This window comes from Falco cherrug, chromosome 8 (genome assembly GCF_023634085.1).
Source record: "Falco cherrug isolate bFalChe1 chromosome 8, bFalChe1.pri, whole genome shotgun sequence".
Classification (NCBI taxonomy): Eukaryota; Metazoa; Chordata; class Aves; order Falconiformes; family Falconidae; genus Falco; species Falco cherrug.
In genome coordinates, this window is record NC_073704.1 from 6,455,766 (window position 1) to 6,480,685 (window position 24,920).

The 24,920-nt window shown below is 42.1% G+C and overlaps 1 protein-coding gene across 1 annotated transcript in view; it reads left to right on the forward strand.

The window, feature by feature from the left end:
* NDUFA10 (NADH:ubiquinone oxidoreductase subunit A10) overlaps nt 1–24,920 on the forward strand; it is a 43,120-nt gene that overhangs the window by 15,418 nt on the left and 2,782 nt on the right. Inside the window, exons 8-9 of the mRNA XM_055717795.1 lie at nt 4,543–4,628; nt 12,754–12,862. Coding sequence (XP_055573770.1) covers nt 4,543–4,628; nt 12,754–12,862 — 195 coding nt within the window. The remainder of the gene's footprint in view (nt 1–4,542; nt 4,629–12,753; nt 12,863–24,920) is intronic.

The following is a 24,920-nucleotide window of genomic DNA, read 5'->3' on the forward strand; positions in this document are numbered from 1 at the left end:
TGCACCACACTTTGGATCCTGCCTTGCTGTAGCTGGATTTCTGGATGCTCATGCACTTGATAATAGAAGTTATCGTTATTAACCAGTAGATTCGTGAGGCAGTTTGAATTTATACCCACTAAAAGGGCTAGTGCCTTTGGTGTGACTGCAGATAAATAGAAGTTCTTTGTGAAATCACACTTCAAGGAGGCAAGTGCTTGCATTTGGAGTACTGCAAAATTTCTAAGATCTCTGGAAATAAGGTGGGTTTGGAAGCTTCAAAAAAACCCCACCAAACCAAAGGCCTTTCCCTTTGTTCTGGGATCCACTGTATTTATGCAGATAGCTACCTGCAACTTTTGCCAGCTGATGATTCTGACATGAATCTTTCTGTATCATTTTCAGGAAGGGGAAAAAATGCCTTGAGGAGGGTAAATTTTCACCTTTTTGCCTTAGTCCTGAAATGACCAAATAGCTCTTGAATCTTTTGAGGTTTCAGTCTTGCAAGTAACCCTGTGAAAGACTGAGAGTGCAGCCTCGTTGTTCTCATGCATAAGAAGCTATAGTATTATTTTAGTGCTAGCAGGGTAGGGGTGCCCTTGCTTCTGTAGTAGCTAAGGCATGTAGCAGCTGGAAGACACTCCTTGTTGAAGTTCATACACTTGCAGCCACCATGAAGATTCAGCTTTACAGTGGAAAGTGTCCTTGGTGGCAAGAAAGATCAGCATCCAGGAATAATATTCTCTGTTGTGTTTGCAGATGTTTTTTTGAGCGACAAAAATAATGAAATGAGAAGAAGCTGAATTGAACAAAATATCGAGGTCAGGGTGTGAATGTTAATATTGAGTAATTCTAGTATTTTTTCCAGATAACATAAAGGATAAGATTTGAGAACTGTGGTGTTTCAGGAAGGGTAGCCACAGATGTTCGGTAGAAGAAGTAAGAGGAAGTTGGGATGAGGTTGGTGTTTGTTTTTTCTCCCCTTCCTTCTCTCTGAGTGTGTCTTGAAGTGGTCAGAATAAAGCAGTTTGCTGCTTCTTTTCTTTTCTTTTTTTTGTGTGTGTGTGTGTAGTAAAACCAATTGCTAGGGATTTAATTTTAATCCTTTAAATCAGGATTTAAAGTCAGCTAAAGCTCTTACTGCTCAAGTAGAGAGTCTACCAAGCTCAGCAATCTTGTGTCATTACTCTACATAGGGTCATCAGTATGCGCTGATGTAGTTCTTAATTTGGTTGGACAAATCTGGACTAGAGGAAGGATTATTATTTTGAAGTCAAAGTACAAGATGGTATCATTTTCATTGTTAGATGTTAGCTATAGCAATTGGTACTCTTTCCACTCCAGAAAATAAAGTTGTTTTTTCCCACTTCTGTTCAGATTCAGTTTATCTTTGGAATGAAATTGTTGAAATTTGGAAATAAAGGTTGGCAGGAGGGATTTGGCTCTGTCTTGTAGGATGTTTTGTTTACACAGCTGTATCCTGTTGATAGCAATGTTTAACTGTTAGCTAGCTTCAATCTACAGACTATTTGCTGTGTGATTTGGGAGCTTAATTTTTTTATGACCTTATAGTTTAATGGCTTTTGATTTGCTCATAGCAGACGTATACAACTTAGAAGTTACTTTCGTTTCTGAAGTGTGTTTTAAATAGATCAGTTGGGGGTTTATATTGTAATTAACGTTGGTTGTAGTGGCTGAAACGAACTTCACTAGGGTTTTTCAGACTGCTTTTGCATGAGGATAAAACTGGAGGTAAAAACTTAGCTGGATACTTGTTTAAATTTTTTAGAAGCCCTGGGTATTAAAAGAGGTGAATGTAGAAAAGAACTGAAACTGAACTGAAATTGTTTCTATTCCTCTTGTGTTTGTGGCTGGTGTTTTGTATTTATGTATCAGTTTTACTCAGCGTCACCAGCTTGCCTGAGCTGGAGAATGTGGTGAAGATAGGGGGCTGCTGACAGAGCAGCTCTGTGCTCTGTCCTTCGCCAGTACAAAAGTGAAGTGCTCCAGAGGCAGCCTGCAGGAATTTTTCAGTTGTAGGTGCTTTATGTCAGCTGAACTCCTTCCTACAAGTTGTGTTCTGAACTCTGTAGGGTTGTAGCCTGCATTGCTGCTTCTATCTCTTGCCTAAAGAAACAACCTGTGAGGGAGGAGTGTGGGGAGAAGTCATCTGAGAGAGCGGCCTATTGAGATTTGGTGGTGGTGTCCCCCGTAAACAAGAACAGTGTCACCTTCTGCCTGCCACCCCCCAGCTCTTGCAGTAACAACACTGACTGGATCGCTGTGAAACGAGCTTAGAGTTTGTAAGATGCTCGTATTGGCTTAGTTGCAAAGATTATGGAGAGGGGTCTCATTATTGAAACCGTTTTTTCTAAATCCTAGTGTGCTCTGCAGTATATTAAGACCTGATCTCTCCTGTACGTTATTACAAGTTGTGCTGTGATCGGGTTTAAATCATTCATTTGCTGCTAATTCCCAGGGGGTACCAGGGCATTCCTTATAAATTAAGCTGTTCTAGTCTGGTCAGGCGGCTGATACTATTGTTAATGGGCTGCTGGGAGAAATATATTCTGATGTGATAATAAAGAGTGTGCAAAACTAATTTGGATACAGATTACTTTTTCCCCACAACATACTCTGAGCTCTATTCTTAACAACTCTATTATTAGTCCTGTCATCAGCCATAGTGGTGAATTTCCAAAGCTTTGCTGTGGAGTAGAGAAGTAATTGCTTTTGCATAGCTGATGGGAAGTATGGTGGAGGTTCAGCTTTTAAATTAAATAATTAAAATAAATAATGAATATTTGAACTAGCTTACCATATACCTTTCTTTCTCTTTACATCATTGAATGCTTATCTAGGGAAGTTATGTTACAACAGTCTGGTAGGAAGAAGGGGTTTCTAAATACAATTTTGAAAACTCTTTTAAAAAAAATGTTATGGCGTAATTTTCTGTAGTGTTTTTTGAAGATTGAAATATTTTCCATCAACAGGTGGATTTGTCATTGGCTTTTTTCATTGTGAGAAGTAGGTTTCATATGATCTCAGCTACAGTATCTGACTTATCAACTTTGCCTCTTTGTAGGACATTGGAAATGGTTAAAGAAATCTAAACTTGCTTGAAGCTTTAAATATGCTTTGGCAATGTCATATCAACGATATTTTTTAAGTCTATCAGCAAAATTAGTTTTAAAGAAATACAAATGCCTTAAGGAAAAGTGATTACACAGTCATAGTCTCTAAGCCATTATTTCTTAACATAAAAACATAATACTGGTAATAGAGTAGACCTTTATAGTTGAAACTACTTTGTAATAGCACTTTGTTACTGCCTTTTAAGTGGTAATAGGTGGGATTTAGCATTTCCTGTGACTGCAGGGAATAATTATAGTGGATTTATTGTATGGTAAAGAATAGGTGCATTTTTCATTTGTTATTTGATCACTCATTTTATTACTGGCATCTGCTTACTTGTCAATGGATCAACAACGTGTCATCAGGATTTTGGTCCTGACCTCATAGCTTTATCCTTTCCTTCTGGAAAAGACCTCTGAAAAGTAGTGTTTAGAGCTGTAACAGTGAGCTCCTTCCCAAGTTGTTTCAAGCTACTACCTACACCTTGTCATGCACCTTAAGTGCATCTTTCTGACACTAGTTCGGGTTTCCTTCAGATCCAGTCAGTCGTGTGTGATAACCTCAGGCTTGCGTTAAGCAATTACCCAGTGGAGCAGCAAAGATCTGTTTTCTGGTGGAGTAAGGCTTTAAATGAAGCGCAACTATGGAATTGATAAGTCTGGGGATGCTGAAGGAATGATTTGCTGAGCTGGTGTTACTTGATGAATGGTTCTGGGTGCTGAGCTGTGAGTTTTACCTTTCTTTTCTGCTTGGGGTGCATGCATGCGTGGGTAGGTCCTGATGACCGATGAAATTGTGAGGCTTTGGACTTCCGTCAGTATGGCTACTTCAAGTGTGTTGGAGTTTTCCAGCCTGAAACATACCTCTGTTTCTGTGAAGTGAACCACACACAGCAATACTGAGAGGGAGCTGCCACAATTGCTCCTCAGCCTGTCTCAGTTAGTATGCCACTGAGCCGTGATGGTGTTTGTTTGCAATGAAAGGGGGTTAAATTTAGACTTACTTCCATTTCCTCCTCATTCTGCCTTAGAGGTGGGGTTGTACCTTCCTTGTTTCCTTTCAGCCCCAATGGCAGGTTGAGGAAGAATGTCTTGGATCAGGTAAGAATTTGGAAATAAGGCACCTGAGCCGATTTATTCCCTGCCGTCCTCTGCTCACCGAGGCTGAAAGCACCAGGAACTTCAGAGCTGCCCCCACATGTCTGCCCAGTGCTTATGGCAGGGCCATGATCTGCAGAAATATGACTGGGAGATACGTGAGCTCTAAACATTTGGGTTGTTAATGCAGCTTTAGCAGTGAAGGCTTTCTGCTGGGTGACTTGTTTAATAATATATTTTGATTATTTAATTCATTTGGGGGGTATGTGCATTGATTTTGGATCTTTTGATCAGACCACCAATTAGTGTGATTTTTATCTTCCAATTCCAGGTAATCGAAGACATTGAGTACCTGAAGTTTGACAAGGGGCCATGGCTGGAGCAGGATGATGTCTCTTTCCATCATTTGAGGCTTTAGTAAGTGTGATGTCTTCCAGTAACTGAACATTACTTAGCATAAGATCTCAGGGAAAATGGTTAAGGCCTTCAGTTTTTAAGGGTATATTTATATTTGCACTCTGTCTTGTTTGTTCTTTGTCAGAAGTCGGTGATAGCAGGCTTTTGTAATACTGGTGCTTGGCACCGTAATATGGTGTGGCATATTGCTGCTGCTGTTAATTGATTAGACAAGAGACTCCAGACGAATAGATCCCATTCCATTAATAAAGCAGAAGAACTCTCCAGGCATTTCCTAAGTGCTGTGACCTGTGGCCCCTAGGAAGGTCTTTTTTGTGAGCGCTTCTGTTTCTGGGTGATCACAGAAAAGCATTTCATTTTAAAACAGAGCATTTATGCAGTTGGTGTGGTGGTTTCTCTGCTGCCGTGGGCAGCATAACATCCTTCAACAAAGCCTTGTTGACAGAGCAACCTTGTAGCAAGTTTTATATGTGATACTGTTTAGATTGGCTGTGTTGAGAGTGTTTTTTCTAAAACTAAACTAATTTCTTATGCTTTCTGCTTTTAAGTATCTTTCCAGCAGTCAGGTAGCTGGCTGAACAGAATATAGAGGGGAATTTTTGCCCCATTCCCCTGACTCCCAGTAAATAATCCTAAATAGATGCTTTAATCCTAACTTACAGAATGAAGTATTGTATTTCTGTTGTTCATTCTCCATAATAACAATGGGGGTTGTAAAGTACAAAAGTTTAAGGGTGGCTTTTTGGTGGTGGTTTTTTTTTTTGGGGGGGGGGGCATGTTTTTGCTTGGTTGTTGGGTTTTTTTTTGTTTTTTGTTAAGGTCCTTGTCTATGTAGTTGAATGTGAAGAGAAACTCAGTGGAAAGTGCCTTGCTGGAATAGAATCAAATTTGGTTTATAATAATTCTTTAGAAGTACTCCATGGTTATCTGTCCTCCAATTCAGCTGTGGAATGCTACTGGTGGGGCTGCATATGTCCCCAGAGTAATGCTGAAATAAGAGGTGGCCCTCCAAACTCCAAAATCTGTTGAAGCAAACCACTGATGTCTAAAGAAGTGAGATCAGACCTAAACTTTTATCCGTGTGTTACAGACGAAGCATCAGGAGTGCTAGTCTGAAGCCAAGCTGATGAACAAAATACCCTCTGGGTAACCCTGTGTAGTGAATATATCTACATTTGTAAGGCTTTTAATAGAGGGAACCTTGCACTGAAGTGAGACAGGCTTCCCGTTTTGCCAAACTTCATCTTTAGACTGCATGGGCAGGTAGCAAGTGCAGTATAGTTACTACAGTTTAGAAATAAAATTGAAAAATTGTTCTTTTCATATTAATTTCTGGTTATCCCTCAGGTTAAGAGAAACATAGGGACTTTTAAATTTAATATCTGTCTCTGAATTTCTGAGATTGTGATGCGCATTGGAGTAGTAAGTTAAACTGTTTTGCAGGCTTCTGATATTCTTTGCTGCCTTTTCTGTGCTGTTACTTCAAATGCCTCCTAAAATTAGAGATAATGTTCCTTTTCTATGGCCCATCTATCAAGGGGTGAAGGTAGATCTCAGAAGAGCAGTGTTGGGTGGTGTCCAAGAGAAACAAGTCATGATTCAGAGCCCTTTAATTATCTAAGAAGAGGTTTCTTCATGTAGTAATTGAAGGATAGCATTTGGTGACTTAGACCCTGCAAAACTATCAGAATCAGATTTCCTTTGAAAGAGAAAATAGTTGTTTGTTTTCCTATAGCTTTGCACTAGTACGGGTATTAAAGGATTATTAATGGCAGAGTGTAGGAAGGAGGTAAAGGAAAGCATACAGTTAGAGCGGTGTATTAAGGTATTGTATGAAAATTCTACTTTGCAGCTGTAGAAGGGAATAAATTGCATTGTTAAGGACTGAATTCTTCATTGAACCCTAGGGGAGGGTGAATCTCCTGTGCAAGGCTCTTGTCATTATAGATAATAGGAAATTATTTCTTCTGTTGGCAGCATGTGGCTGTTGTAAGATCTTACAAAGCAAGAAACCGCTAATTTAAATGTTCTTATGCTATGAGTTTTCCTGGTTCCCTTTTCCTTCAGAAGCACATTGTCAAGATAGCATTTGTATTCAGACACCTGATGAATGTGCTTGGTGTTTGCTATGAATCTTGTTGAGATGCTGGGATATTAGGGCATTGATCAAATGTGTAGCAACAGATCCTGTGCCAATTTTGTGCTTGTGCCTTGCTCAGCTGAATGAGAAAATAGCGCACAACATATCGGGCAGTCTGGGAAGAGCACCTTTGTAATTTTTTTATAAAATTGTGTCAATTTGGACATCATCTTTTCTCACGTTAAGTCCAGAAGTGCAGGACCAACATGAGTCTTGTGTCACAGCTTGCACAAAGGTCACTCATGAAAACGTCAGGCCTAGTGCCAGAAGACAAACGTGTAAGGACCGAAGAAACACTGCAGGGAGCCTGCTGCGTGCAGTGTTGGAATTGCATCCGGCAGCATCAAATGCCAAACTCGGGTGCTAGTTCATGAACTTTGAAGCTGATGCTTTCCTCACTTTTCCAGTGCCCAAGTAGAAAAGAGCTTGTGCTACCCAGCCTTCCGCAGATTTGCAGGTTTCCCATGCTTACATTATATTTTTTACTTTCAAAAAGATTAATTTTTAGCACTTTCCTGCTGGGCTGCCTGTTCCATATGCTGGCACATGCTGCCCTCTCGTGGGTATTTCTGGAAAGCTGCAGCAGGTATTTGGTTTTCCATCTGCAATTGCTTCCTCCCCTGATCTCCCAGCATTTTGCACAGCCCACTCATTCTGACTTGGGCTATTTCAGATCTGATGCTGTCAGAGGGGCAGCACGCTCTGACCGGCTGCCGCAGCGGGAGGCAGGATGCTGTGATCGTAATCCCGCTCCGGTGCCGGCTGGTCTGTCGGCAGCTTTACCTCTTCCACCTTCGGCTTGTACTGGTGTGTCTGGAGGAAGTGGATCAATGGGCAGGGCTGAGGATAACTTTTTTTCATTACACGTGTATAGGGTCTAATGCGCACAAACCCCAGCAGGGCCTCTGACTACTTTGGTCATGCAAATAAGTAAGCTAATCAACCCAGTGAGCCACACCCATGTAAAATCAGTTGCATAATGATACCTTTTATCTCCCTGCCTTGGCCTTGAGTACTCTCTCCCTTGCCCTAATAGAGTAGTGTGGTTGTGGGGCTGAGGTGTGTCTTGGTAAAAGGTTAGAAAGGTATACATTTCTGTATGTAAGGTGGAGGGATCTCGCAGAGGATGCCTTTCACAACTTTCCTTCCTTTCCAAGTGTGGAATCCAACACAAACCATTCTGCTGGCTTTTTGAAATGTCTCAAGGAGTTCCTCTGTTGCCACTGTATTGTCTCAAGCACGTTTTAATCTGTGCCCTTCCCAGTGAAATTGTGTGTCTGTCTACACACTTTGGAATGAAGAACTGTAGTTTGTGTAACATTGCCTGTGTTACTTTACCAGCTGGTGGGGGGAGCTTACTGCATTTGACTTGTTTCATCAGACAAGTCCACAGTTAAACCTGTTATATTTCCACAGTTCCTTCAGAATTTGCTAGAGCAGAACATATTTTGTATGGACAAACTTCTGCTTTTTTCAGCCACCACTAATTTCATTTAAAAAAAGATAGGTATTGGCATTTGCTTTATCTTGATGAAAAGGGGATCTGTTTCCATTTGGAAACAATCTAGCCATGAAATAGTTTGCTACTCATCTATTTGATGTTATTCATTAATAACTATTAGTGTGCCACAAACACTGTGTAGTGTAAATCCTTCGGTATTGTATTTGGTGGGACATCAGACGTGCATTTTGAGATTGTTACTGAAGGACCTTGTATGTGCAGTAACTAGTCATTTTCTAAGTTCTCTTAACGTTTTTTTAGTTTCTTGGACCTGTTGCTAACCCCAGAGCTTGGCTCCTATTTCCTTTCTGTACATTTTGTTTTGGTTAAATGAAATGTTGCAACAAGGAGGCATGGGGGTGAATGAGGGAGGGTGGCCCTTTAGCTCTGTTTCGCTGTGTAATTGAGCTTAGCGAAGGGAGGAAGGATCCACGTCTGAATGTCTGTCTTGTCTGATTTCATATAGCAGGACTGGGCGTGCTTGCAAAAGGTGTTTTTGGTGGACTTGTTTTTGAAACTTTTTGTCATGGAGGCTCCAAAAATCTCATAAACCATTCATTATAAAACTTCTGGCACTATTAAAACCTGCTTCCTTTAGCACCTTACTTCTCTCTTGCTTCAGTTGAAACAGTTCTTTGTAACTTTCTTTTTACAGTGTCTTTTTATAGATTTGAAGAGCTGTGTTACACCTCACCTTCTCTTGCAGATGTGCTTTTCTTGGAAAGCTTTTTTTTCTTTTTTGCTGTTCATGAAGAGTGTTTGTTGTTCACCAAGGGAGTGGCCATGGTTCTCCTTGGGCATGGCATACTCGTTCTGCCTAACTAGACGGTGGAGCCTGAGCTGCTTTGGCAGGAGGAGGTCTGTATATCATTGCCCTGCCTTTACAAAGTCCTGGAGAGAATGGGCAAGGGCAAAATGACAAGCAAGGAGAGACATGGGGGGGACATAGTCTGTGGCTGTCATAAATACTTGCTGAATGAGCACAGGAGCGGAGGAGGTCAGTATGGTGAGAGCTGGATGCAGGAACCATCTCTCTTATCTAGCTCTGTGTGCCTGTGGCTTGAGTCAGGAGCGTTTCTCCTTTTCTCTGCTCTCACAAGTAGGGGCAAAGTTGTGAGCTATCACATGCTCGCTGGCTCACTTGCATGTGTTGTACCCTACCCATGGAAGGCAGGGAAGCTGACTGCAGCAGGGGTTGAGGAGCCCTGGCCGAGGTAATATGGGTGTGAATGGCAGAGGAATTGAATGTACCTACTGGCTCGCCTTCAAACCTGAAACACAGTAACTGGTTGGCAAGAAGCTGGTTTCCAGGTGTGCGAGAAAAATGTTCTGTTCTTCAGTGGGATCCACCTGCTATTTCTCAAGTTACTTTCATGAATAAACACAGAATTTAACTTGATATGCTTTTGTGTTGCTGGCTCTAAGCCTGTTTAGACCAGTGACTGCTTTCAGGTAGGAAGTGTGGTTTTCTCATGCTGCGTATTGTCACTTCAAGTTTTTGTGACTACGCCAACATCAGTTGCTGAGAAATCATGGCTCAGGCTGTGCAAACTGAGTTTTTTGTTTTGTTGACTAGTTGGGTTTTTTTTCCAAACTGTCTCACTTCCTTTACCTTACCTTGTACTTTTAGCAAATACGTTCATGAGACTTTCTAGTGTTCGTTGTGGTAGGCAGTCTTGGGACTTTGTTTTATACATAGGTGGGACAAAAAGCGCAGTTACTTGTGTGTCATCAGTTTTCTGCGGGTGCCCTGAAAAATTTCTGTATCCTTGCTGTAAGCTGCCTGTAAGGGAAACAGGACTTCCTCCTCTGGAAAACAGGCAGGAATGTGTTAGTCCTGATTCCTCAGTACGTGCTCGTGCATGTTGTGCTGGACATAGTGTGTGAAGTAGGTGTGTAGTAGATGCTTTTGGAAAAGAGATGAGCTGCTCATTGGTGTAGTATACTTACAAGTATGATTCCTGTGTAGCAATGGGAAACACCTTAGTTCATAGAATTATGGCCAGTTGCAACAATGGTGAGCTAAAATCTGATATTCCTACAGTATTAGGACCATGTGGTCACTTCCATGCTCTCAGTTAAGTTTGAAATGTGACATAAACTTATGGGTAGGTAAAGCATGCTCTGCAAAGCTATGCTACTGTGTGATGAGAGCTGCTTCAAGAAAATATGGTTAAGAGCCAGAAAGTAATAAATAGTGATAATTTTGTGCTGGGGAGAGAGAAAGCTAAGGAAACATAAAAGCTGCCTTTAAATGCTTCCTGCTGAGCAGTGAATTAGTTCTGGCAAGCGAGTGTGGTTTTGTGGTTAGACATTGTTGTGGCAGGTGTCTTTGGGTGGTGCTTTTAGTTAGTATTCAAAGTTATTTCTTAAGGTCGGAGCAGAGCTGAACCTGGAGAAGCCATCTTTTGGTAGCATTAGGCTTGCATTTTTTTTGTTGTACAGTGGGTTCTTTGGAGGCAGTGGTTGTGAGAGCAAAGAATTTTTAAGAACAGTAGGTTTTCCATCTTAGTCATTAAAATAAATTGTGCCTCAACACAATTTATTATATATAACTAAAAGAAATTGTCCTCTACAATTGCTACTTGGCTGATATTCATGAAGGAATGGATTAACTGTAGACTGGTTGACTACTAGACTCTGTTATACTTCATATATGCGTGGACAAATTTTATCTGCTTTCTCCTACAGACTTGGAAGGTCCAGAACATCTGCTGCTACTTGGCAGAGAGCAGACTCCCCATTTCTGTGGGAAGAAGGGACGGAGATGTGTTTATCCACTGATAGATGAGTGGATCTTTCACAGCCTGTGCTGTTAAGTCTGAGCTCAGCGAAGTCTTTAAACATTGCCTGCACGTGGTCCTGTTCAGATCAAAACTCTTAGCGTGCTGTCCTGACCGCTGCTTGTCTCTGCTCTCTGCACAATGGAAATAGAGATTAAAGCTCGTAACATCGGTACTAGTGTGGTTACAGGCTGGACGGCATTTAAGTGATGAGGAGCCCATACCTGAAGGGCTGCTTTCTGCTGGGGTCTGTTTGTTTTAGTTCAAGGTTAATTAGCAGCAGAAACCTGAGAGAGGAGACTTTGGAGGTGCAAGGGTGTGCTTCCTGAAGTATGCTGGGATTCAGAAATAAAACTGGTTGCATTGTCAGATCAGTTTTGGGCGAGCTCTTCCATCTCAGCTTGGTTATTCCAAGCTATCCTGGAGTGGGAAGGCTGGGAGTGGCCGACAGGAGGGCCGGTGCTAACATGTCATGAAGAGAGCTTTTGCTGTGTTGGTGAGGAGGCAAAAGAGGGCTCATTTTCCTGGCTTCCAGCATGTGCAATAAACATTTAATGTACGTGTAGATAGATAATATAGTAGTTTATAGGAAGCATCTTTGGTGTTCATTCTGGTCTTGTGAAAGGACATCTATCCATGCCTCCTCCCATCTCAGCTTCTTCTAGATTATTGTATTTCCTTACTAATTTGTCGGTAGTAGGTTAATTTACAGTGTGCGTGTCAGGATACGTTAGCATACTAGTTTACTTGTTGAAGCTGTCCAGTGCTGTGAGGTAAGGTCCCAAGGTTTGTGATTTAGGGGGGAAAAAAATGGCTTAAAAATTAAGAACTTTGCTCAGGGATATCCTTTATGTGTATGTAAATATTTGTAAAGAGATGTAGTTAACTGGGAACAACACAATTTGAAGAGTTCCAAGTGTTCAGTTTAGAATTTGGTCACTGCTGACTGCAAATTGATGTATTTTTCCCCAAATATGTATAGGTGGCACTGTGGGTCTATGTATAATACCAGTATGCAGAAGGTGGCTTTCTAGCAGTTTCTCAGACGTTTCACATTTGGGGTGTTTGAAAGTGCTGGCATTGTGCAGCATGGACTTTTGGTGGATCCTGATATGTGTTGTTGCAGCTGCTGCAGCAGGCTTCCCCCGGTTACTCCCAGGCAGGATGCTAGAGGCACTGCCTGCTCCCAAACCCCTGTGATTACCTTGGTGTCGGTCCATTTAGGATGGGAGTTTGGGGAAGAGCACCACCTCACTTTAATCCTTTTGAGGGTTCATTTGTGAAAATTAATTGAGCAGTAGACAATTAAATGAAGTTGATACAGCAAGATAGTGTGTGGGATTCAATAAAACCACTGGTTTTACCTTGATAATATAGGAAAGCAAAAACCTAGAGGTGCCTTTTGGAGAAGGCTCCCAGAAATTACAGAGCATCTCCAGGGATGAAAAACCTGGGGAGAGGAATAGAGAAGCAGGGAGAAGTTGGAGCAGGAGCAAACTGGAGGCAAGGGTGCGAGGAGTGAGGGAAAGGAACAGGTATTCATTGAAACCAGAAAATAGCCTAAACCTGTGGAAGTATTATTTAACAGAAAAGTAGTTCTTTAATATTTGGCCAATCTCAGAATTGATGCTGTTGCCATTGGCGCAGGATGCAGACTAACTGCTCCTTTTTCTTTCTTTTTCTTTCTTTCTTTCCCCTCAGTGTTCAGGACAAAAGCGGAGTGCTGGATCCTGTAGCCATCCCTCGCTTCATTCCAGAAGTCACAATTGGAGGCAGCGAATATGATAAAATCTATTATGAGTATCGATCGGTAAGTAATACTGGAAGGGGAGCAGTGATATGATAGCCGGGCAACCACCCTGCCAAGGTGTAAGCACGTTCATAACTGTCCTGTGCACAGCCTGGGTGTCAACCTCATGTACAGGGATACACACTTCTAAGAATAAGTTCTGGATTTTGCGCAGATCCCCACCTGTTTTTTTGAAGTCTAGCTTCCCCACAAGAGGAATCATGAAGCAAATGGTTTGTTTCGTAAGCTGATTTTCTTTTTTGATCTTTAGATGAGGACTAAAGGATAAGTGGTTTTCATTTGTTTTTGTTTCTCCTGCCCCGATTAGTCTCTGACCTCTGAAATCTACAATCATCCTTTGAGTCAAACAAGAAAATTGGAAACCCGTGGTGACTTCTGTAAAGGAGACCGCTTATAAAATGCTGAGGGAGGGGGTGTTTTTTTCTAGAGTAGGCTGAGGAGATATGAATGTTACATTGCTTCTCAAAACTGTTGTTGCTTTAAATAGTGTGTTTCTGTACGTAGGCACACATCCAAAGCCTGTTGTGGCCCAGCGCTCTCTTACACCTCATGCAGGCTCCCACACAATGTTTTAATTAGCTGCTTGCCTTTCTGGTTCTGGAGACAACGGCTTCCAATTGACTTAGCACTTTGCCCTATTGCGTATTGTTATTTAGCTGGCATGGGGTCCTCTCACACCATGTGGTGTTTTTCTAGGGCCCAGGTACTGGAAATTCTTATTAGAGAAATTCTGGAACTGATGACAACTAATATTGATTGGATGAACTGAAGTTGCAGGTGATGATACATTTTCAGGTTGGGTTGAAATCTTCTCTGCCGCTGCGTTTGTGGCTTTTTTTTCCCCAAGCAATTACTGAAGACGAAGGAAGATCTATATAAATTGTTGTGAATCATGATTTGCATAGTCAAAACACTATCATTTTTCTGTTCCTGTTAGTATACAGTCTCTTACTGAAATTAAAATGTAAGATACAGGTTGCGGACTTGTTTGGAAACTGAACTACCAATGTTTTCTTCTGGAATAGTCAGTTCAGATGTCCCTGTGGATATTCAACATAATTTATTCCTCCTCAGCTAAGTAGTGGGGAGGCTCCTGGGTTCATGCTATTCTGCCTCATTTGAGATGGTCTTTCCAGCTTGTAAAAAGGTGCTAAAGATTAAAGCAGTAGAAAGCATGTCTGTACTCCTTGAGGTTGTCTAATGGGTTTGAAAGCTCCCTGGTCCACCTGAGAAGTTGCTGTCAGAATTTTGTGCTTCTTGCTATCACATTTTTATGTCCAACACTTCAAGCTCAGACTAAGGATTTTTGGAGTCCTTCACTCCAAGAGATGTCTGTGCATGTGCAGCACATATTTCAGAAGGATCTGCTGCATGACTTGTCGCCAGCATGCAACATCCATCTGTACTGACAGTGCCTTTCTTCCCGAAGATGATAGGGTTTTTTTGGCTGAAGTGTCACTTTGCAGTGGAGCTGGGAATTACTGAGGCTGCCTGACACACAGCTAGATGTGACCTCGGTGCTGCGTGCTGAGAACCAGGGGTAATACTTCTGAAAGCTTTTTCTCTCTAGCTGTACAACAGCACATTCCTCTTTGTGCTGGCAAGAAACTGTGAATGCCCTGGCTCATCAAATAGCTGGCTTACAGGGAAAAATTGTGACTTGCCTTGCAGATGTAGTGAAGGAATGCTCAGGAGCAGGAATATGAATACCTGGGAAGGAAAGCTGTGCTCTTGGATTGCTCTGCTCGATGCTAGTCATTTGACAGCAGAAGCTGAGCACTGTCAGTGCAAAAAAATATTGCCAAAATACAATCTCCCTTCTGCAGGCGTGCTTTTAGGCCCTGAATTGGGAAAGTACTGTGGAAAGTGATAACGTCCTTTGGAATAAGGAGGAGCTGTACATTTCATGAAGCAGTCTGTTAAATTTAGGCAATACTAACTACTCTTTTTTTTTTTTATCTTTTTTTTTTTCTTCTCTTCTGAAAGCTTAAACACTTGTAATCCTTCAGGGATGGGGTGGGGGGTGGTCTATAGGGATGGTGTACAATGCAAAATGTTGAGTTTTCCCCCTTCTTGTAAGCTGCTGCAAGGGGAAGCACAAAGCCAACCCCACCCACTGTTTTATGTTCTAAGAATTGAATTCTTTGAAACTTTGGAGATCTGTGTTTTTCCTTCCAACTTTGTTTAGCAAATGAAGGTGTGGATTTCTTTGAATATAAGCCTTGTCTTGCAGAGGTAATGCAGCATGACACCAGCCAGTGCAGGCAGAAAAAGCAGATGAACTTGTAGACATACAAATCTTGGCTATGAGGTTGCTGGGTCTAATGAGAGGGAGTCGTCAGCCCTTGCCTTGCCCATGTCTATGCAGGGATGGTTACAGCTGTGCTACCACTTTTGCATTTGAAGACAGATAAAGATTTTAGGCTCACATGACTTGTAAGTAAAGACTTAATTATGGTATAATTACAGAACTTTAACTTTTCCTTGTGGGAAATACACGCTTTTAAAGTTAGTGTAATGATGTTTACCACATAAATACAATGATTTGCGTAGGGGATTTTCTTCCTCAGCAATCCTATAACAAGTCATAAATCCTTGATCATACCAATAGGCAGCTAACTGCTGTGCTTTTCAGAGTTGCATGCACACAATTCATGCTGCTTAATAATGGTGGGTTTTGGGGATTCGCAAATTCCAGGCAGAAGCTGGTTTTTGTTCAAAATATTCATTAGTCAGAAGCAACTGAGGAGGAGGAAACTCTTTGGAGTCCAAGACTTTAGTATGTGTGCCTTTCTGCAAAATAATGAGGTAGCTGCATACAGCTCTGAATACTAGAAACTTGCTTTTTTATGTACATCCTCTAAATTTGTTCTGTAAGCATACTGCTTACATGTGAGGAGGTGGCTTTCTGCAGCCTTCTCTTACCATAAAGTCATCTGGCAAGGTTCAGCTGTTCTGTTCAGGCATTCATAAACTTCTAAAGATCTTTTCTGGCAAGGGAAAAGTAACCTTTTAGTCAGGTTCTGTAGATCACAGAGATAAGCATGTTCATTCTTAAGTGAGGCAACATTATTTTAGGAACTGTCAGACTAGTAAAGACTTGACTACTCTTTTTTTCTTCCTTTTTTTTTTTTTTAACAACTGCTGTATCTCTCTGCTTTCTTCCAACTGCGCACAATCCCCATGGGTAATGCTCCAAACTCCATGTGCGCCCTGTGAAGCTGGAGCACTTAGGCAGATGTGTTTGCAGAGAAGACGAAAACAAATGGTTCTGTTTAATGGAATCAGTGTACTTAAATAATGTACTTATGTACTTCACACTCCCGAATGCTGTTGGCAAGTCCTGCTGAATCTCCTAGGGGTGGTGAGAAAAGGCTTCTTTTATGTGCATGCTCTTTTCTGTATACATAAAAGTGCAGCTGTCTAAGATTCATATTCAAGTCATCACCTACGTCTTTACCTCTGAAAACAACACTGGAGAACTTTAAAATGGTCTTTGCCACCTCTCCCTTCACTGCAGAACATAAGGAAATGATCAGCATTTCATTTCCACTAACTTTGTGCTTAAAAGTACAAAAAAATTAGTGGGCTTGCTTATCACAAGGTGTACTAGAGCCTGGAGTCCAGTGCTTGCTGGTGTTCACTTGGGCTCTGGAGTGGAGAATTCCTTTGCTAGAACAGGTGAAAGCAAAATGGCTAGAAACTACTTTCCTTTCTCATGTCATCAACCCTAGCAGGAAACTTTTATGCAAGCCCACTGACCCTGGTTCATGTAACCCAGCTCCTGTGTTTGCCCAGTGGCTGGCTACAATGTCTTTAAAAACAAGTCTAAGAAACAATGAAGGAAAAAAGGACTATTTTTACTAGTACGTGGCTAAAAACTGTGGCTTGCATCTTGCACCCTAGGATTTGTTTGGTTTTTTTTCCCCCCCCCCATCCTTTTCCCAGGGGTGGGCAGGTTGTGAGTCTGCAGTGGGAGGAGTATTCTATCCCCCTTATAGTTTGCTGTAGTTCTTTAAATATGTGCTGGTATGTGTATTAAAGACAATGACCAAATGCTTGGGCACACAGGTTCTTCTTCAGAGGAGACAGGCCTATGCACTTAGAAGTTCCTTTTGTACTAAGGCAAATCTCATATCAAAATGTTGTATCTTTTGTTAGCCTAACTTACACAGTTAGGGAAAAAGAAGTCGGGATGCGTACCTTACCCTTGAAGCAGACAATTATGATGAATTCTTTGAAGAATTTATTCCACAGTCTTGAACTATTTTCAAAGACTCTTCCTATCCCAATATGACTTCTCGCTCTAGTGAGTGCATGTGCTTGTGTGTAGGGCTTTCTTAGATCAGTTTTAGTTGTCATCTTTCAGTCTGAAACGTCCTTTTACTCTTGCATTGAAATGGTGAGCCACATGCTTCCCTTCCTTTCTTTACCCTTTTATTGCTTTTCCCCACCATGCACTGGCTATTTGCTGATCCTGGCACACTTCAGCTTCCTTCATCGGCTCCTTTTGTTGATGATTCTCATTATCTTTCTTCAGACTATCTAATTGTGCAGTGTCACTTTCTGTGATAAGATAAAACTTTGCACACGTGCCATATTCACCACCTGAGGAAAGCAGAGGCATATTTGGCAGTAGTAATGATTCTGCTGTGTCCATCCTTGTCAGTGTGGCTCCATGTTTATCAAGGACAAAATGAGCAGCTCGTGTTTCTGCCGAACATTTAACTCGTCGAGTAAGTGAATAAATATGACGCTGAAAGGGTAAGAGAAGGCTCTCACTGTGTTTTCCTGCCCTTTTCCTGTGGTGGAAGCCTGCTTTTGGAATATGGGGATGCTGACCCTGAGGCAAGGAAAGCTTGAGCTAGCCAAAGGCTTAGTAGCTATTGCTACGGGGTGCGATCTGGCTCCCATAACTGTCTCTGGCAAGGCCCTTCAGCGTCGTAAGTGAGCAGGGATGTATAGCTAGTCTTATGCTAGATTGCCAAACTGCATGGGTTGCTGAGGTTAGGTGAATACCGGAGCTGTGGAAAGGAAGTAGCAGCAGCGTGTGGCTGGGTAAGGCATGGCTGCCTTCCCACAGCAGCTGCATCAGCTCAGCTGCATCTTTGTATCCTGCTCCCCAGCCTCCTCCGTTCAACCCCAGGACCTGGGAGTGTGTGGCTGGCAGTCCCCTGCAGTCTTGCATAGCACGGAGTGGAGAAGAGGCAACACTTCCCCAGGCTTTTTTATTACCCTCTTATTCATAAGGATGCAACCTTAGGAAGGGAAATCCTCAAGTGTGCTGTGCCTCCAGTTATATAGGTAGTTGCAGGGAAATGGCTGTAATGCAGTGAGCTTTTGAGCCATGGGAAGGTGAGCAACATTAGTCGACTCTCGGCCTCACAACGCAAAAATGAGAGTATCGTAAGTGCATGTGTTTATGATGTGAAGATCATAACTAGCCCAAAAGGAAGAACATGAAAGGGAAGACTTTTTGCAGGTATGATGTGGCCCAAGTTGGATGTGAACTGCAGCCCTGACGCTTCTTGGCAGCTGGGATTGCAAGGGGCTGAAGATGGCTGCTGGAAAATGGGAGTTTTTGCATCTCCTCTGAGAGTGCAGAGCACTCCTGGCTCTACACACAGATCATAGAATCATAGAATGGTTTGGTTTGGAAGAGACCTTAAAGACCATCTAGATCCACCTCCCCTGCCATGGGCAGGGACACCTTCCCCTAGAGCAGGTTGCTCCCAGCCCCATCCAACCTGACCTTGAACGCCTCCAGAGGTGGGGCACCTACCACCTCTCTGGGCAACCTGTTCCAGTGCCTCACCACCCTCATAGGGAAGCATTTCTTCTTTACATCTAATGTAAATTTACCTCCTTTCAGTTTAAAGCCATTCCCCCTTATACTATATGCCCTTGTAGTAAGTCCCTCTCCAGCTCTGGAAGGCTGCTGTAAGGTCTCCACGGAGCCTTCTCCCATTTAAAATCTCTTAAAAATGTCCCACTTAAAATTCCCTGACCTACAAAAGAAATACTTGAGCTTTCAGGAGCCCAGAGTCTGGATCAAAACCAGAGACAGATTGTGCCAAAATGATGCGCTCAGGCTTGATGTGATACTGTGTGGCAGGGTCCTCAACATCTTGGCCTTTGGCTGCAGATTTTCAGTTACAAGAGCAACTACAGGCTTCTAAAAAAACCCCAAAACCTGGAAAAAAACCTCCTACACCCCCCACCCCCCCCCCAAACCAACCCCAAACCCTTTGTACTTGTATGGACAGAGGATGTTACCCATGCGTACATATGAAGTACAACTGCTGCAATAAACCTTATCTAAGCCATGAATTGTCTTCCACAGTACTCTTGCCTTTGCAGAGACAGGGAGGTTAGGATATCTTTGTTCTCCCTGTGTTTGTGATTGTTACCATAGCGGCTGTCTTTGATACAATCTTCTGTTTTCTCTCTCCTGCCACTTTTTCTTCGCTTGATGAAGTTTTCATTTTTTTAGGATCAAGGTCTTCCTTCCTAATTCTTATTTTAGTGGAGGTGTTTGACAGCTGTAATGCCCAGCCCTGTCTACTCTTGAATACAGGAAGGAATGGAAACAGACACACAATAAATTAGGCTTAATTTAAAGTTGTTTTCTATTTTATCTCTGCAGAAATATTTTAAGCTCTTTTTAAAATAGCAGGATGTTGCCTGGCTAAATATTGCTAAGACCAGAGGATCCTAAAACCTACAAATGATGAAGTTGTTCCTGAAGGGTACCTAGAAAGGGATGAGCATAGGCATGTAATCTTCTCTTCCTACCTTCCCACTCCTCTTCCACACTCACCAATCCACAGAGAGACTGTGAAAGCAGCCCTTTTTCTTCTTTAGAAACTCATAGCTTCTATACCCTACTCCTCTTGACAAATATTGTGGGAAGGGATATTTGTCCCAGATACGGAGGGGAAGGAACATGAGAAACCTTGGGACTATTTCAAATCTTGGTCTTGGTAGTTGTGTCTGTTTTGTTTTAGATCATAGACCTTGCCATCCCAGACACTGGGTACCTATGTAAATCAAAAAGACAGTAAAATCTCGCTGGCATTATAATAATCCATTTCAAACTTGATGTTCTGCCACTGAGCCCTATGAAAGAAAACACTTTATATGGCAGCACATCCTTTCTCAAATGCCTCTTGATACTGTACCCATGTAGGAATGTGATCCCCAGGGTAAACCTCTATTAAGTAAAAAAAAAAAACAAACCCAAACCAACCAAGGAAAATAGTTTGGAAGAAAGATCTTTTGTTAGAGATTAAACAAAGTGGAGAAAAGTTGCAGGTGGACTACTCCCACTCCACTATTCTGCATCTTCTAGGAAACTTTAATTAAAAAAAACAAAAACAAAAACAACATCCAACATTCGGAGGACAGTTTCATTGTGATGCCTTGATATTAAAAATCATGTTTTACATCCGGATACATCAGGAAAAGGTTTTATTAAATCCATAAGGAAGAATGCTTGTATTTATTTCTCACTCTCCCTGCTTTCCTACAGCTTGTTAGGGGGGACATCTCCATGGGTCTTAAACTGTGAAATAGTGTTGGTTTGAGGTGTTTAACTGTGCTGGTGTGGTGGTACAGGTTTGAGTTGGGCTTGTGTTGGTGTACGATCTTCCTTGTTTCCTGAAGTATTTTTATGCTGCGAAGTGCTTTTGGTCTTTTTTAATATAGAACTGGCATTACTAAGACCTGCTGCTACCTTGAGTAGTATAACATAAGAAAAGCTGTTGTAAGAGGCTTTTTTTTACATGTTACCTGTCCAGTTAGAAAAGCCAGCCTACAGTTAGTGTAACGCTTTATCTGGCTTAGCTGTAGCTACTTGGCTTTTTCCTGTAGTAGGTTTGCACTGTATAGTGGATAACTGGTATTTGTAATGTATTTGCTGAGGAAAACCAAAGTAGGTACTATTCTGCCACTGTAGCAGTAGGGCAAGTAGGCACTGTGGGGAAAAAAGCTGCAATAAAATACTTAGCTGTACCCTATTGCTTGCTTATTCTTGGCTGTCCTGCAAAAGCAAGGCTAGAGATATGTGTTAGATTGTTTATGGTGTTTGTAGTTGTTCAAATTGTAAGTCACAAATTCATTTCTACAAATCAGATTCCTACTTAAGCTCACTTAAGTTGTTTGAAATAAAAAACACTGAGCTTTAAAGAAATGTGCTGTGTCCTCTATATGGACGCTTCTCTTTCCAAAAGTTTTCTATTGTTTGTCTTTGAATGAATGAATGAAGGTTAGGACAATGTTCATTGAACGTTTTCTGCAAATTGGAATTGTTTTAACCTCAATTCAGTAAAGTGCTTGAGTACTCTTGTTACTTGGACTATAATGAATGTTAACATCATTAAGACTTTTGAGTAAAGAATGGCGGGACTCAAGCTGTACACAAACATTTATCTATGTCAGTCCTTTGGAAACCAAACCATACATACCCTGAATGTGTGTTTGTGGGGTATTACAAACACCCACACCCCACTTTTTTATAGATTGCCCTAAAATATAGGAACCAAACCCTTCCAGAGCACAGCCAATGCACGAAGTTACATATTCCTAGATCTTGATTTTAGCTGTGTGCCAACAACAAACACTGGTAATAAACTTCTGGAAGTCAGGATTTCTACTGGAAGAAGCAGTAGTCTTTGCTAACAGCAGTGATGGAAGGTGCTATTATTATGCTTGTTATAAACAGCCACTGAACGAAAAGGTTTGGATATTGATGAATGAGCCCGTGCATGCAGAGTAATGACTCTGTTTTTAAGTGCTCTTTGATCAGCGCTGCTCAAAACATGCTATTTATAGATCTGTTTTGCTGTGAAGCCCAGCCATTAGTAGAAGGCAGAGCAGGAATAGAAGGAAAACGCGGTAATTCTTTTTGCTTCTATAATGTTGGAAGGCAGGCTCTAAACTGATGGTTGTAGACCTTTTCAGATTGTTAAAACTTTTCAGAGCTCTACCTGTACATGTCTGGTTTGAAATGGTTTTGAGGAGCTATGAAATGCAGCTGCAGCATATAGCAAACAGCTGGCTGAAGCTGTTTGTTGCTACTCTGCAGCCTATACCACTTTATAGGGCTTTTCATCATGTTTATAGTTTTGACAGACACTTCTGTGGCAGAGTTCTTAATTTAACTGATGAGATGATCTTGTTTTCATCTTTTTACTAATGTTCTTTTAAAGTTGAGCAGTTTCATTCCTTTGAGCTGGGCTCTACCTTTGGGTACAGCTCACTTCATTAGTTTCATGCTCGGTGTGGTGGATTTTTATCTCATACTTCTCGAGGTAATCCTTGCTGCCAACTTTTAAGTTCTGCACAGTGTAATGCAGCAGACCCAAGACCTGATTCTCCATGTCATCCATTTCCATGGAGTGGAAAAATCTGTAACTTGGCAGTGACCTTGCAGGAGCTCGTGCTTACCTCCTGCCACAGGGATGTGTGTGAGCTGTTGGGTTTGTTTAGTGGTGCCTCTGGCCCAGTGTCCTCATTAAGTGCTTCTTCTCTTGTAAGCTCTTGAGGGCAGAGACTGAATTCTTGTGTTGCAAAATGTGTGTCTAGATGGCTGCTGTGATAAGAGCATAGCTGTTCTTACTTTTTCTGGGAAAGATGGTTCAGCTTTGGTGTGATAGCCAACTGCTTTCCCTGCCACTTGGTGCTGGACAAGCCTGTTGGCGGCTCCGCAGGTCTCCTTGGGCTGATGTCAGTGAAGGACCTAAGAGGGTTTGAAGGAATTTATTTGACTCTGTATGCTACTTCTTTTACTTGCCTGTGGAAATGTGTTGTTAATAGTTAATCATGCATAATGGGATGCACTATGATTGTTTTTAGTGTGATCATTGTCATACCTTTCTTTTGGTCTTAAGTGTGATTTGAAGGTAACATGCGGACTGTTCCTGTGAATGTGCCAGCCACTTGCAAATGATGTGGCCTTGCTGATTTCCATTATAGTTCGGACTGGGAGACTTGTAATGCACAAGTCTCATGGAAAGTGCAAGTCTCTTCCAAGTACTTGCCTGGTTTCCCATCGAGCCCTCTAAACTTTGTCAGCAGGAGCACTGAGCAAGAAGTCCTTCAAGCCATTGCCTTCATTTGATGGCACCTGTATCCTGTCCTGGAAGAGACAGTGAATATTCAGGCCCCCTCTGTGTTCTCTCGGCTACTGGCAAGTTCTGCAGAGCTTTGTCCTATCTCCTTCCCATCATCTCTTCTCTAGGCTGGGCAGGCTGCCTCTTCTGGCTGCAAAACCAACAGCCCCAGAGCTGGCCGCTTGTTCCCATCCCTGCCCTTGTGCTGCCTAAGCAGGTGTGGGCAGAACAGGCTGGGAGCTTCGGCTGGGTGCAGTTTGGAGCACCAGCTTAACCATTTGTTGTTACCAAAAGCAGCACACCCTACCACTTGCCCTGTGTCCCCAGATCTTCCCTGGTGCTCCCACCAGTCTTCCTTGCAGTGGTCTGGTATGTATTTGGCTGACTGAGCTTGCAGAGTCACCAAAAACTAACCCAGCCAGGAGGAGTGAATAGCAGCTTCTCACTGGGCAAGGGGGTTGATGGAGCTTGTGGAATGATCCAGCAAAGCTGCAGAGCTGGCTTCGACTGTGCAGCAGAGAGATGAGAGGATGGGTGCTGCAGGACCTCTTCTTGCTGGCATCATGCTTTTCAGTCCACTCAGCCACACCGTGCAGCATCGCTGTAACACTTTTCATTTGGCTGTTTTAATCCGGGCTTATCATGACATTGAGCAAATGCTTGTTCTGGCAGGAGGTAGGCATGCGAAGAGCTGGAGGGGAGGCAGAAGAGCACAAGAACAGGGGTGACTTCTGTTCAGTATTTTTCCAAATGCTCAATAAGTGGTAAAAGATCACCAGCTTCTTCCCCTCTGGGACAGACCTGCCTTGTTCCCAGTTGTGCAGCTTTTTTACTATGGTCACAGCTGTAAAACGTGAGCTTTGAAGAGCGTGTTCCTAGGAAGCTGTCTATGTTACTTGTACCTGGCACAGATAGTGCACAGAAAATAAATTCACATAATTCTGCTCACTAGGTAATACGGGATTTGTCTACTGTGCCTTCCTCTTCCCATTTTTTGGTGGTGTGGTTTTTTTTTTTTTTTTTGCTATTTTGAAAGCTTGGCTGTAACATATCCCAAAACTCAACTGCCTTTGCCAAGGCCCACTGTGAACGATGGAGTATGGATGAATACTTATTATAAAATTTGCTTTGATGTATTGCATGTCTTTAACCAAAGGCACATGGGGAATTTGTTTTGGACAATGAATTTGAATTCTGTTGGGATTGATATTGTATCTTTTAAAGAGGGCAGATGTACCCAGAAACAAAACTGTAAACTCCTGTATTTTCCCAGAGAGCTCCTGTTGCTTTAATAATCCTAGTTATCTGGGAATCTCTTGAAGTATCAAAGGGCCAATTATGTGCTGCCTGGAGAGGTTGAGGGAGAGCTGTTTTTGTGCTAGAATTAATAGATACAGGCTGGTCACAGCAGGTCTGATGTCCTCCCTAGCTTACCACTGTAAATTTGTGGGGCAGAGATAGTAATCATTTATTTTCATCTCTCATCTCCTCTTTGCTCAGCAGGAGTAACTCTTAACAGGACTGCATGCTTTCTTCTGATATTTAGACAAGACATTAAAGACAACTTTAAATGAAAAACTGATCACAAATGGCTTGTAATGGCTTGTGACAAGGCAGGGTGGGTAATGTTACATGAAAGAGGTAGAAGTCTTCTGTTAGCTTGCTGTTTTAGGGAAAGATGTGTCTTGTTTTCCGACCTTCAAATAAACCCCCCAAACACACACTTCCCCTCCTTCAAAACAACAGGCTTCATCCTGGATTAAATAGCTGGGTTTGTCGCCTGAGTATATATACCATCAAGAATGGGTCTTGCTTCTCCCTGCAGAGGCAGCTATCTCAAACAGGATACTCTTAGAGCTTTTCGAAAGGAAAAATCATCAGGATAAGTGCAGTGCTTAAGGATGTGGTTTAGTGGTGGACTTGGCAGTCCTGGGTTAATGGTTGGA